This window comes from Lichenostomus cassidix, chromosome 3 (genome assembly GCF_008360975.1).
Source record: "Lichenostomus cassidix isolate B80296 chromosome 3, HeHo_3.0, whole genome shotgun sequence".
Taxonomy (NCBI): Eukaryota; Metazoa; Chordata; class Aves; order Passeriformes; family Meliphagidae; genus Lichenostomus; species Lichenostomus cassidix.
Genome location: NC_139483.1, coordinates 81,772,408 through 81,787,411, shown reverse-complemented (window position 1 = coordinate 81,787,411; position 15,004 = coordinate 81,772,408). Strand labels below are relative to the sequence as shown.

Sequence of the window (15,004 nt, the reverse complement as noted above, 5' to 3'; positions counted from 1 at the left end):
CTACAGAAATTCTATTTTAAATATTTTGGTGGGGACTGTTCTACTGCCTATCCAGCTACTACAGTTTAATAAAATATCAGAGTAACAAAAGAAGACAAGGAATTACAATCATATGACTGCAAGTCATTTGCAGACAGACATTAAACACCATGAACAGAGTATGAGAGTTGTGTGTGCTCTCCTTAAATGGAGGAAAGCACACAGAACTTTCTCCAACTGCCAATGCTTAACTCTATGCATCTGTAAACAATTTTCTATTAGCTATATTATTTGCACAGATTTCAAGAGAATGTTTAAAATTCTCTTTTTACTCCACTACCATCAATTAATTACAGATATTAATTAAACTTATTGCTTTTTCTTATTCCTGTAGTGATTTCTCACTAAAATTGTGCTCAACTGCTCAATGTACTGCACATTGCAATTAACTCAAATGCATGTTTTTAAAAAGCGAGTTAAAATGGGTGTGTGAGTATCCAACTGATTCTAAAGTAAATATTCCTAGATATACTTCTGAACATGTGTGATCTCCAATTACAGGAGCAAGCTAAATTTGAGAATGTGATTCTCATCTGAGACTGTTCCTCTGACTCATTTGGCAGTAACCACAACAGCCTCCCACTGCAGAATAGGGCATTTTTAAGTAGCACACTCTTCTGATAAACAGCCTGACTGAATTACCATTCCCAGGCTGTGTTGCGTAGGCTGCCAGTAGTCAAAACAGTTCTTGCTGATGACACAGGGAAAGCTGGCTGATCATAGAGTACTGTCTCTCCATATCATTACAGCTTCTCATCATAATAAAAGAGTCAAAAATACTTTAAATACTTCATTAGCACATGTTTTGCATGGATTTCTTTTTACAACTGCTACTTCTGCGGGGTTATTCTGAGCCTAGAGTGGTGCAAGACAGTCTCAACTGTTCACAGCATGTTCCATGGCAAAGTTCTCTGATAGCACATGAACCACACTGTGAAAACAATGGAAAACTCGGGACTATGAAATAGTCGTGATAGTTCATATTATTGATTGTTGTGGCAACTGGATCTGTGAGTTGTAGCTTTACTTGCTGGTTGACTTATTCCTCAAGGCTCTTTATTTTAGTTTTATCTATAGATAAACAGTTGGAGTTTATGACCTCAAAGGTCTATTCCAACCTAAATGATTCTATGATTACGTGATTTGCAAGAAAACAGGATGCATCCAAAGTTATTGCTGCTCAATTAGGAGTATTCTAACTTGGATTTGAAAGGGAAGGAAAACAAGGTGGGAGTATAGGGAGTATATACTTTTTCATTATAAATATAAATCTTCATGTAAAAGACAATTCATATATACAATTATGTGCTTTGAAAAGAAATTATTCTAATGGATTACTTTTCAGAAGGCTGCATTTAAGGTTTAATAACTTTAGCACTTTAAAATTAGTTACCGACTGTTCAGGGCCATCCCCACTGATAGGCTGGTAAATTATCCTGTATCTCTGCACTCGACCACTGGCAGGATCCCATTTCACAGTCAAACTGTGTGAAGTTGCATTGTACACCTGAAGGTTTCGTGGGCCACTCTTTGGGGCTGTGAAGCGTAATAAAGAATAGAATAAATATGTAGTTCACCAAAGAGCAGAGGCAAACACTTCATTCATACTTTAAAGGTTGCGTGAATGCCTGATCAAGAGCAGAATGTACTAAGTATAGGGGAACATAAACTCTAATATTTGTAAAATAATAAACGTGGTAATCTAGTGTTTAGTATTCTTCCAAATAAACAATAATATTTATTAAATGATCTCAGCTTTTTAATGTCAATATTTGTCACAGTTTAGAAAAACAGAACAATAAATTTTCTTCATAAAATGGTACCTGCATATTCGGATTCTTACCTTGTGTAGTGATAGGTACCAAGGGTACTAGGAAAAAAGTAGAAAGAATTTTCAGAATTCTTGTATGTGTATGCCTTCTATTTTAACAACGATGAATAACAACATGCAGAATCCCTTTATTTACTTACATGTTCGTTCACTGCCAATGAGCTCATCACTTTCTGATTCATCAGGATAGATGGCAGTAACTGTGACGTCATATAATGTATCTGGATTCAAATTTTCAAAGACCAAACTATTTTCATCCCCATTTAATATAGTCTTGTGAAGAAATTAAAAAAAAAAGGCAAAAATAAATAAACAAAACCAAAACAAACAAATTAAACAGGCAAACAGTGGGTTATAACTGGGTAATATTTTACTCAGTACCATCACTGCAAGTGGCTGTTAAGTAGGTGTCCTACACCTTCTCACTGAATTTCCGTGGAGCACAACAATAAGGCATGTAAGTTACAGGCCATTTATCAATTACACTTCTGAATTTAAAAATACACCTTCTGAGAGACTGCCCACAAAAGCAAATGGTGGCTGTCTATTCTTACCTCCTGTTTTTCTCCTCTTCCATAGGGTCCCCATGTTATTCTATATAGAGAGACATCTGGAGCTCCATGATCCCAAGTACCTCTGAAACTATTTGTGGTTATATCTGTGATTCTGAGATTGACTGGTGCTGGCACAGGCTCTGTTATGAGAAAAGGAAAAATATTCCACAAAATGTAACTACGAAATAAATACAGTTAAACAAAGGAATTACTCAGACAATTAATTTCGAGGATTATGTAGGAGGTTCGTCTCTCAGTTATCATGCTTCTAATGACTACAATCAAGCACTGTAGTACAACCAAGTCCACCTACACTAAGCAAATCATCCTTCATAAGGTCAAATCATTAGGTCATGACCTGATAAAACAGACTCCAGCTGCCTATAGCTCTACTGACCTCAGCAGAGTTCACAACACACATACCTACTCAAAAAACAACTGAAGTCCTGGCTGTTACATTTTGAAGTTATATGGACTGAATATGATCTCCCACAGACACAGGTCAAGTTCCTGCATGAGTTTCTTGCAAATCTTAAAATTCTTTATATAAGCCAAATAAGTCACCACTTATTTAGAAAGAATTCACAGAGGTTAACTGTAGGTTAAGGAAGCAAAATATTATAGCCACTGGGAAGAAATATATAAATAGGTAAAACCAGAGAATTAAACTAAAAATAATTTCCTTGGCAGAGCTTTCCTCTTCTTTCCTTACACACACATTCACACAAAACCACAGGTATAGAAGAAAGACTAGCACAACAGCGAGCAGAAAATCTCACAAATATTTTTAAATACATCAGGCTACAAAATGAAAAATTCAGAAGAAAAAAGAAAGAGAGAATACACATGGTTTTTTTCTTCTTTTTCATGCAAGATTGAGGGGGAGTGAAAAGGCAACATTACTCATTTCTACTGTAGCTCTTCTGGTTAACTATCTTCTTAAATCACAAGCCTTGATCAGGATGAGAACTTGCTTGATACCTGCTTTCTCTATTCAGTCTGTCACATCTCTTGTGGGGAGATCAGCTCTTACAGATTGTGCTCCAAGCATCCATTTCCTTGCCTCTATTTGTTCAGGTTACTCAAATGCTGTCTTTATGATTTTCTAAAAGCATAGGCTGCTTTAGTATTCCATGGTACAAAAACTCTCTTGGATCAGAGACAAGATCATGTCTCTCTAATCCTCTAGTACTTGGCCCAGCTTCTTACTCACTTTCCTAGATTCCTGCATAGACTTGCTAAACATTTCCTCTGTCCTCATATTTTCTTACCAATTCTACACCTATACTTCTCCTTCAGCCTTTAAATAGAAATAGTTTTGCTTCAGTTGCTCTTCACCTCTCAGCAGACTGCAATGTCATTGTTCACTGTGGTAAGACAGACTCATCTAAGATTCCTGGAGTATATTATATTGCAAATAACGCTACGAGTGCAAGTGAAGTATTTCTCAGATTAAATTAGAGCTCCACCAAAACTCAATAACATTGCAAGACACACAGCTTAAATAGAACATAAGGCAAAAACAACCACAAGAATGATTATTAGGAATACTTACGAGTGACAGCTTCTGCATTGGTTGGTAGGGATTCCCCTTCATCATATACAGCAACAACTTTTATATTGTACAGTGTTTGGGAGGAAAGGTCAGAGAGAGTAGTGCTGGTTTTGAGCCTGTCAAGTTCCACCTAAGAATAAAAACAGTGACTTAAAGGATTGTAAAATGGTCTATTTCTGACTCTGCATTTGGTTTAATGGCAGAAATTCCTGCACTGAAAAACAAATAAGTACTCTGCATTAAGTTTTGCCCTTTACCCTTAAATTTACACCTGAATATTCAGTGTTCTCAACTAATTCCCTTGCAAAGCATATTATATCAGATACATGTAGTACTTGTAAATCATCCACTGCTTTATTCCTTTGGAAACAAGGATGAAGACTGAACCTTTAGAAAATTCTGGCTCCTTTACAAAAACAAATTTAATTCTCCCAGAGCTGGTTTATGCCTAGCTGTGCAATTAAGGAAAGCTTGTACAGAACTAAGACATCTCTAACAATGCTCACACATGTTCTAACAGTAGGCAAAGGGGCTAATATATCTTTATTCTGTCCTCTTAATTGTAAGCTATTCTTAGACCTTTGGAAGATGACATTTAAGCAGAAAGCAGGAATGGCTATTTACCAAAACATATGAAAATTCTCCAGTCAGTTAAATTATATTCTTCTCTGGAGGAGGAGGAAGAAGGGAGTACCCAAAGAAACCTACCTGTTGCTCATTGAATTTCCAAGAAATCGATACCCTTTCCTGACTGCCATCACCATGAACTGATGTTCTTTACTCTCAGTGGTGGGTTATAATACGATTTTTACTATTATTTTAGTAATCTATTTCCTCAAAATAAAACTCTTTCCTAGTACTTTAAAAAATTTACCTCTTTTACATCAGCATCATCAGCTATTTTGTATCTGAGGATGTATTTTCGGACTTTCCCTGGGGCAGGATCCCAAACGACGTTCATGGTGCTGTGAGTAACATCCTGAATTGTCAAACGCCTGGGTCCAGGCAAAGGTACTGTAAAAATAATGATTATAATAAGTGAATGCTATTCATAGCAGAGGTATAGGTGTCTCACAGATGGAAGTGAATTCTCTTCATGTCTTTCAGTGAAAGTGAAAGCCTTTCCAGTGAAATGCAGGCAATCACTTTCTGAAAAGTTCATTGTCCTGGGCATTGGATGAGACAGTTCAGGAGATTATTGTCCAGCAATGAGCAGAATAGCTATAAACTATGGTAGTTTCACCTTTGTAAATTATGAGCGCAATAATTTTAGAAGTATCAGGGCTTAAGACCATAACTTTTGGTGATAATATCCACTTTTCATCTGTGGTTAAAGGTTTAAAAATTGTAATGACATAAAAACAGCCCTACTGCATGCATCTAGACCAGAAGCATGCCTCTGCCAATACGAAATGTTTAAGGAAAGGTACAGAAAAGGAAGCCATGTTTAGATCTATTTTTTTCTTGACATGGCACGTTTCTTTAGTATTTTCTACTTCAGAGAATGTCTGAATTCGGGAACAAGGTTTCTAAGTTCCTTCATTATTCAAGTTAAAAACTATTTTTTTCTCCTTTTAGTAATTGGACCCTTTTCATTGAAATTGCCTTTGAGGTCTTTGGGAAATGTGTGAAAATGCAAGAAACATAGTTAAGATAGTCTTCTAAATGAAACAGATGATATAAAAACTGTTGCCTGAAATAATATTTAAATTAAATATTGCTGAAGCAATAACAAAGCAAAAATCAAGATGTCCATACATGTCACTTCCTGTGTGGTGAGTGGGTCACTGGTCATATCACCAAACAACACGTAAGCTGTTAAAGTGTACTCGGTGTTGGGGATGAGATCTACCAGCTGCACCTCATTCACTGATGGTCCCACACGCATCTGCACATGAAAAATAACACACCATGCTTAAAAACTGAAGAAAGCAATGGCAGAAAAGCAAGCAATGATTTAACTTCAAGGGAATTTTGTTTGTGAGATTCACAGTATATTTACAGTTTCCTGACTGATGTCATTGTGTATAATATCCCAGTAAGTTCACTGCACTTCAAGAAGTACATGTCAGTCTTTTGGCTATTATGATAGTCTAATAGTTTTTCTTAATTTATCTTAGGTAGAGTATAGGTAGCAAAGACAAATTTTCTTACCTCTTTCTCTGTGGCTGGGACTGTGGCATTCACAGGTTCATATGTTAACAAATAACCAGTAGCTCCATTCAGAGGTTCCCATCTCACTCGCATGTAAGTTGATCCAATGTCATAAACATTCAAGTTTCTAACTGAGGAGATTGGCACTGTCAAATAAAAAATATATATTAATTCACTTCTTTCAGCTTCTTCATATTTTATATCACAGGTCATACCACTGAGAATATCGTATATGGGTATTAGGGCACATTATGTGTAGAAGAGAGGTGATCTGCAAACAGTGGTATTTAAATCCTTAGTCTAAGAATGAGGTAATTGTTGTCCCATTTTGAATGTGGCTTCAGATTTGCTACATACAGGGCTAAAACTGTTACGAGTCTGCATAGCAACATTTTAATCTTCCAAAAAGCAACATTAACTCACATGGAAGTTCTAATATGAAACAACATGACTGGCTTGGCATCTGTACAAAGAGGATTTTTGTCTGTTCTTCTTGTTTTCTGTATTTCCCAAATTATTTAAAAAATTAAGTTTCCATAAAACCATACCAAAAATTAACAAAGACTTCCTAAAAATTATGCACAAAGATTCTGACAAGCCTAAGACAAAATAAAGAAGTGAAATGAGCAGCAAATATTCAATATTATTAAAGAGGCAGAAGAGTCACCCTATGTTTCATTCAGCATAGATATAACAGAAATCATTCATGTAGACAGTTCATAGGAGAAACATGGCTAAGTTATAACTCATAAAATTGGCATAATTGTGTTGAATTGGCTTTTGCTAATTAGAAATAAATCTGTCTGGTAGTAGCAGGAATTAATTATCTAGCATAAAAATGAAGGAGTTCACATTTGTTAATGATCAGATTTCAGGAATTAATAAACTGTCTTGTAATTCATGTCTGTTGTTCTAGTTTAGTACAGCCAGCTTTATGAGCCTAGAAAGAAGCTGAGGCAGACATTTTCTATCACATTGCAGTTTCACTTTGCTGAAGTTTTCCAAACAACAAAGTCTGAACAACCAGAGTAACACAATACAGTTTAATAATTCAGATTAAATATTTTGCTTCTTCTAAGTAGAAAACCCATAGTGCTAAAAGTTCTTCTGGACAGCTCCCCAGGTGCCAAACTGGCTGTTAACATGTTATTCAAGATCCATTCATAACTTACAAGTTGTTTCCCTGCCGATCAGAGGTTCACTGCTTTCATCTTCTACCACGGAAAACACATTAACTACATATTCTGTTTCAGGTTGCAGATCTTTCAGAACTGTTGTTGTTTCCATCCTACTTACATAAAACTACATAAAAGAGAAACAATGTTAACCACTGTAAGACAAATATGTTTGTAATATTATCTCTAAGAAAAGCAATCATTCCTTGTGAAACTGCAGAAATCAATAACAAGGAAATAAACAAAATGTGGTCTTAATTTTGTATATATTTTTCTGATAATATAGCATTATTTTTTCAAAGCAAGGTTAATCTCAGATAGATGCTTTAAATTGAGCTGGATCCATTTAGCATCACTTACAGTGCATTCTGATTCCATACATGGTTTACACTTCCATATTACTAAAGAACATAAAGGACCAGGGGAAAAAGGGTCAGTCTGCGAAAAATTTCAAAATCTGGGATAATCTAGATGGTTACAGCACAGGGTATTAGCAGCACCTTGCAGAACAAAAACTCCAGGAAGTGGTCAAATTGTAAAGTTAGTGTGCACTGGAATGACAGCTCAGACTTTAATGAAAGGCCAAATCCTGAACTCTCCGTGAGCGAAACCTGAAGTTCAGAGCTAGGTACACGGAGGCACCTAACTTCATTCTTCTAAATACTTCATTTTCCTAAAATACTGCTCTATCTGGTTAAAGAGAGTAATGAGCAATTCAGATTTCCTAGAACCAAGGGTTGCCAGTCACTGACTCTCTGTGTAGAGAAGTAATAACCACAAGATAAGTTTGATCCTGTGAAATAAACAGTTTGGAGTCAGTGTAAGTCTTAGCACTTCTTACAACCTGTATCCCCCACTGTCTTGTTTTCTTCTAACAAGAAAATGCATTAAAAGGACAGCGGGTCTACCCATGAGTATTGTCAGAAAATTTCTGGTACAGACATATTTCAACCAATATAAGACAGTGGAATATGAAAATAAAGGCATTACTAGGAATAGAAGACAACTCTTTATAAGAAATATATTTTACTTCTAGATTCATGATATTAAAACAACCAAAGTCATATACATGCTCCTATTTTTTGTAATTTTGTATCATTTACCAAGGTATGATATTCTTGACCTTAGGAACGTTTTTAATTTACTGTTATATCATACACAGCACAAATTCAGAGTGATATTACCATGATGTGGAAGTCCAAGGTTATAATGGACAATGATGAACATACAGTACTAACCTGTTTAGGGCTACCTCCAGAGGTAGGATAATATTCAACTCTGTACCTATCAACACTCTCAGGAGGTGGGCTCCACCTCAGTCTGAAAGAACGAGGTGTCACTTCTGAAATAACTAAATTTGAAGGAGGTGGCAAATCACCTGCAAGAGTGAGGCAAATTAAAAAGATATTCATTTATCTTATCAGAGGGGGAAAAAACCCACTTTATGTAGTTTATATTTCTTTTTCCTCAGGAATCCTTAAAACAACTGCATGCAGAGATATGTCACCTTTTAAAACACTCAAGACTAAACAAGCTCCCTGTAATTCCTATCCCACCTTCAACACCAGTGTTTAACTGCAGAACCATCAGCTGTCCGTGCTCAGCTTTGGTTTTGGGCTGTCAGACATTAATACTTTGAAAGAGCAGGGCAGGTAAAATTTTCCTTTTTGGATCAGTATCATCAAAGAACATAACACAATGAACAAAAAGCTGACACACTAAGAAAGATACTTCACAAATCTGCAGAGAAAAAGAAGGCACACCCAGCAATGTCATGCAGTGTTAGTTATAACATAGTCACTGTTGAAAGGAAAGGAAGAACCCCTGTAGGGTAGTCCAGGTGGTCTGCACAACTTCCTCACACCAGCAGCTGAAAAAACAGCCCACAGCTAACACAGTGTTCTCAATAAGTAATAAAAAGGAATTAGCAGTGCAAGCATATAAATGGAAAAAGGATGAAATAGACTGAAAATGCGATGTACCTGGACCTTTCACACTGTTACACAGATTCGTGGTCACATTCTCAACAATGCTAGCCAGGAAGGAGAAATCTGCAACGTTGTAAGCATGGATGTCATCTGGATCCGTTGCAATCTGCTTCAATTCATTTTCATCTGCATTTTTAATACCTTACAGAGAAGGAGAAAGCAAAACCTTTTAGAAATTATGGCCATGAAGAACAATACCATGCACTTAAGTCCCTAAACACATTATTTGAATAAGCTTTTCTGTACTTATGTATGTGGCCACTTCTCTGTGCATTTAGCAGATGGGCAGGAGGGGGCTGCTGCAGGCCATCTCTTCATGTAATACTTACCAATTGCATACAGTTCCACTCCCTGATCTCTGAGTTTTCTTGAAGGGGTGACTACATCATCTTGTGATTTGCCATCAGTGATGAGAACACCAATTTTGCGAGCTCTGGGCCTTAAGCCGGCATCTTGTCTGAAGTTGTTTCTTAAGATGAAATCCAAGGCCATTCCTAGCATGACACAAAGTAACCATAACTGTAAACTATTCCCATATAGTAGTCATGGTAAAAGAAATTATTTCATCCTAGTGACTTCACTCTCACAATGGAGTTCCACAGTTTACTTCCTTCTAGAAGCATTTGAATCTAGAAGCATTTTGAAACAGCAAAGGAACAGTTAAGTCCCTTTCATCACGGACACATTTGAGTTCACTGAATATCAGGATCAGCTACTAGAATCATTTTCACTGGAGCTTAAGTAAAATCCTGGCACTGTGACATACCTGTTAGAGTATTGCCTCCTTTGTATGGTAAGTTGGCTACAGCCTCTAACAAAGACTGTTTGGTTCGGTAGGCATTGAGATTCCATTCTGTCCTGGGATCACCACTATACTGTGCAAGACCTGGGAAAAAAGCCATCATTTACTCAATTATTATGTTTCTCTGTAGCAGTTATGCTCCATTTTCCTTCCAACATATGAGAACTTACCAATCTGCACTTTGTCAGGACCAATATCAAAAACTTCAACAATACGGGCAATGAAGTTCCTGATGGTTTTGAAATTTGGCCGCCCGATACTCCATGAGCCGTCCACCAGCAGCACAATATCAGCTTCTGCTCTGGTTCTACATTCTAAACCTGCCGCGTCAACCAGAAAAATACAGCCTTAGCATGATGGCTTGCTTTCCCCATCCTTTTACATGACATATGTCATGGGTTAGCTTCCAAAATAGCTCTAGTTTTATTCACTGGCACTCCATCAAGTATGACCTATTTGAGAGCAATATTCACACTAGTCAGTGGTTCCATGGCAAAAACTGTATAAATTTGTTCATGTATGTTTCCTTTTAAAAATAAGTCTTCACAAATGTCAAGGCCAGTGTTCTCTATTGTCATGTCTTTGTCTGTTTTGGTCTTTAAACATGGTTGATAATTTGATTTCAGAAGTTTTGTCCAAGAGTACAAAACTAACCACTGATGTGGCAGTGAGCATTATCAGATTTATGATACTACTTCAGTATTAGCTACAATACTACAGTCACATAGTATTTTAATCTGTCACATATAGCTAAACTACTGATTAATTTTCAACCATGTAATAGTGGGATTAACAGCATATATTACAATTACGTTCAAATAAATAGCATTTCGCAATTTTCAGGGGAAAAAGACATAGTAATACACGTGGTATAGGAGTTACAGGAAAGAAAGAGCACAATCCAGAGACAATACACAAATATAAACACAGGTCAAGAGATACAGAGGGAAGAACAAACATTTATATAAAGCTGCAATGTTCTAAAAAGAGAGAAAGTTATTTCAGATACTTTCAGTTTACAAATTACAGAATAAAATATGCATCATATCATTTTCATCACAAGGTAAATCACAAAATATTTATACAAAACAGAATGACACAATAATTTTATCTACAGCCATTTCCAAGAAAAAATAAACCAAAATCCTTTCTCCCTCTTTTCCTGTAGATTTTGTTACCAGCTGCAAATTTTCTGGCCTCCTGCCATCAGAGCTTCTGGTCTTTATATGGAAGAAATCCCATTGAGAAAAATCAGCCACACTCATCACAGTTGAAAGATAGTGTGATTTCATATATGTTCCACAGAACTGATCCAACATTGTAGACTCATGAATATAACTATTCCATGTACCTGCGGGTTAAAAGCATGATCCTCTTCTGCATAGAAAATATAGATCTAGTCTTTAGTCAAGACAATAAAATCAGTTGGGAGTAGGGTTTAAGTCAAACCATGTTAGTTCAAAAAATTGCATGCATAACTTTAATATGGAAGTTAAAGTTAGCTTCATGTACAATATAAAAGTTAAACTATTTTGACTTTTGTGTTTCTTCCAACTGCTATAGTTCCCCACATGGAAACTTCTTGTAAAGGTGCCAGATCTACGGTGATTTTTTCCCCCTATTAATAAATAATCTACTAATAAATTTACAGTCCAAGATGTAAATTCATTTTTCACATTAACCATGACTCAAATCCATGCATTAGTAAAACAAATTTACTTAAAGAATACAATACTGAAGACAGAAATGAGAGCTGCTATACTGAAAAATAAAAAACCACTTGGTGCAATTTTTTTCTGCTAGACTTATTAAAGCTTTAATCTAATGCCACTGATGGACTGTTTTAGAGTTTTTTCAAGTTTTACCCCCAAGCATTAGACAGAGGGGGACACCAATTAATTAAGAAGCTTCTAAAATGTTTCAATAAAGTTGTATATGAGTATATTTTACACAGCCCAGTGTGGGCTAAGCAAAAACAATATAGTCAGCTGTCAGAAACCTTTTTTTCTTTATTTAACTCTGCAAGGACTTTGCAATTAGATTCTTTCTCCTCACCAAATTCTCTCTGATGGTTATGCAAATATTGAAATGGCAGAAAAGTCTTTACTTATGCACGTATACTTAGCTGTTTAGAAGTAGACCTGATTTTTTATGCTTTCCATGAAGGAGTACTGAACCCTGAAACTTTCTTCCGCTGGTATTAATTGAGGGTATGGTGAGCACAACTATTAACATGCAGAGGCCACACCAAAGGGAGTTAATATCATTCACTGAAACCTTGAAAGAAAGGTTTAGCTACACAGTGAGAAACTCCCAGAGAGATACTGGAGAGCACTCTGCAAGTGCCTTTCTGAAAAAGCCTCCTCCTACTATAGCAAAAAACCAAAAGACTAAATAATGAGTATGTTGAACATAAACAGTATACATTAACACTAGGACATTCACAACTATCAGATCTTTGTTCACTATATCATCTCAGTCTTAAAAGGAAAAGTCACCATATAAGGACAAGCAAAGGGCCAATAATCTGCTTAAAATTCCTTGTTCTACTCCTGCGAACACCCCTGTAGATGAGCCATGATCTCTGTTCAAGAATTTGACCTTATGTGATTTAACACAGATGTGGACGGCTGGAAAATGCAATGCAGATGGCTTTGAATAATCAGCAAAACATAGGTTGCCTGAGTTATCATCTTTGTAAGATCATCTAAAGGGTGCCGAGGACTAGAATTGTGAACTGGGGCAGGCTTTGTGGTCATTTCAGACCAGGGTTTATGTCATCAGGGCAGGGAGTATAATGAATCCTGTAAAAAAGTATGTATGCATATTAGAAAAACAAAAAGGAGGTATAGCAAACTTCTGGTCTTTTTTATTTAATCAGAAGTTAAAAACTGCCTTTTCTTCAATTTAGTCATGTTTACCTCTCGATAAAAATGGCTCCGTGGTAGTATCTGAAAGGGTGGTCATCTCTTGTCCAACCAGAGGGTTGCTCTCTCCTCCTTCAAACATCCCAAAAACATTTACCTTATACGTAGTTCCTGCCCTGAAATAGTTAAACAGGTGTCCTTTAACTAACGTCATTTGTCTCATTAAATGCTAAACACTTCATTTACAAAATTCTCACAGAAAAGAAATACCTCATGGAAAAGAAGGTGCTAAAACGCAAAGCCCAAATACTAGCTCTTCCACAGGACATTGAAATTTCAACAATTTAAATGCTGATTTTACACTCTATACCTTTAGTCTTCCTCATTCAAGTTATTTAAATCTGGGAAGAATACAGAGAAGTTGTGGGTGCCCCATCCCAGGACATCAAGGCCAGGTTGGATGGGACTTTGAGCAACATGATCTAGTGGGAGGTGTCCCTGCGCATGGCAACAAGTTTGAAACCAGATGATCTTTGAGGTCCCTTTTAACAGAAACAATTCTGTGACTGTAGGATTCTTTGACTTAATGATCCTATTTTTTTTATACTTAGTATACTTGCCTAACAGATTTTGACATGGTGTAAAGCCTGCTTTAAAAATCCAAGCCTCTGAGAGAGCAAATCATGAGCTAAACTAAGCATCTTTTAAGAAACATGAGACAAGGAACTTTTGAGAGGAAACTTTAGAAATCCCAAATATCCTCCAGTATTCCATTCTCTTTCTCATACGTGAAATACGCAATACAGCTCCCTCCCATAACTTTTCCTCCTTCAGTTCCTGTGAGAACACCACAAGTGATGTAAAATGGATAACCTTAGAAAGAGATCTGCCAGGTACCTTTCAGAGATGGCATAACAAGATCTTCATAACTTATTGACAAAATTACTTTCTTACTTACAGTAGATTTTGCCAGGCATTTCAATTCCAGATCGTGATTAAACGAAAACCTAGGCTAAAGCTATTTAAAGGAAACAAAACTAAATAAAACAAAATAAAAACTAACATGAGGGAATATCCGTACCTAAGCTCCTCCAATACCACTGTGCTGTCGTATGGCCCCACTATTAATTCTCCAAGACTCCCATCATCTTCAGTAGGGTGGAAAGTTACTTTGTACCCCTTCACTCTCCCTGGAGCTGGCTCCCAGGTGACTCGGAAACTTGACATAGTTGAATCAGAAGTTCTCAGATTTCGAGGTGGCTTAAAGGGAGAAGCTGAAAGGGTGGGAAACACAAGGGTTGAGATCAGGTCTACACGTGGAAAAAAATCAATAAGTATGCTTTTATGTAAAAATATATATGCAAATCCAGTAGTAGTGAATGTCCTAAACTTTTTGTTCCTTTCTTTAGACACAAGGACAAATATTAAGGAACGAAAAGTGAGTTTTCTGTCACTTCACTTTAGCTATCTAACCAATAGGTGCATGGGCTAAGTTTATCATTGAGACTCCCTCTGCAGTCAACAGACTGAGGAGTAAATTTCCTGGCAGCTCAAGCAACTTCACCAACCACAGGTGTGGCAGTGTGTCAAAAAACAATTCTTCAGAGGAGTGACAGCCAAACCGCTTGAGGTTTTTAGGTCAAGAGCAACTTCCTCAGAAGACTAACAGCTGCCCACTGCAGGGCACTCCCCACAGGCAGAGTGGTTAACAAGCTGCTGCTAGCTTTTGTATTTTGTGCAACGTTTGCTTTTCTGCCACTCTAAAGTGCAGTTGTGGGAAATACTGCAGCAGTGTGATCTCAATGTTGCAAAAAAAAGGGAATTAGAGTAAACAGAAAGTCACCACTATAGCTTTGGCATGAAAGATAGAGGAAAAAAGAGTTTGCTTTGTTCCTGTGCCTATGCAATTGTGTAACTATAGCCAAAATACCATAAATGTCCTCAGATTGTGAATTCTGCTGAGAAACAGTAGATACACTCCACTCTCAAGGAAAAATACAGATTCTCTGTCTCATCTCTCATTATATTCCCTGAATTTT

General features: G+C 36.7%; 1 protein-coding gene across 1 annotated transcript in view; it reads right to left on the bottom strand.

Annotated features, from left to right (window-relative positions):
* Nucleotides 1-15,004, bottom strand: part of COL12A1 (collagen type XII alpha 1 chain) — a 100,405-nt gene that overhangs the window by 47,604 nt on the left and 37,797 nt on the right. Inside the window, 16 exon segments of the mRNA XM_085056489.1 lie at nucleotides 1,433-1,575; nucleotides 1,883-1,909; nucleotides 2,011-2,143; nucleotides 2,425-2,564; nucleotides 3,980-4,109; nucleotides 4,854-4,993; nucleotides 5,738-5,867; nucleotides 6,134-6,279; nucleotides 7,306-7,435; nucleotides 8,547-8,686; nucleotides 9,291-9,437; nucleotides 9,626-9,790; nucleotides 10,063-10,182; nucleotides 10,269-10,418; nucleotides 13,020-13,141; nucleotides 14,047-14,239. Coding sequence (XP_084912615.1) covers nucleotides 1,433-1,575; nucleotides 1,883-1,909; nucleotides 2,011-2,143; nucleotides 2,425-2,564; nucleotides 3,980-4,109; nucleotides 4,854-4,993; nucleotides 5,738-5,867; nucleotides 6,134-6,279; nucleotides 7,306-7,435; nucleotides 8,547-8,686; nucleotides 9,291-9,437; nucleotides 9,626-9,790; nucleotides 10,063-10,182; nucleotides 10,269-10,418; nucleotides 13,020-13,141; nucleotides 14,047-14,239 — 2,156 coding nt within the window.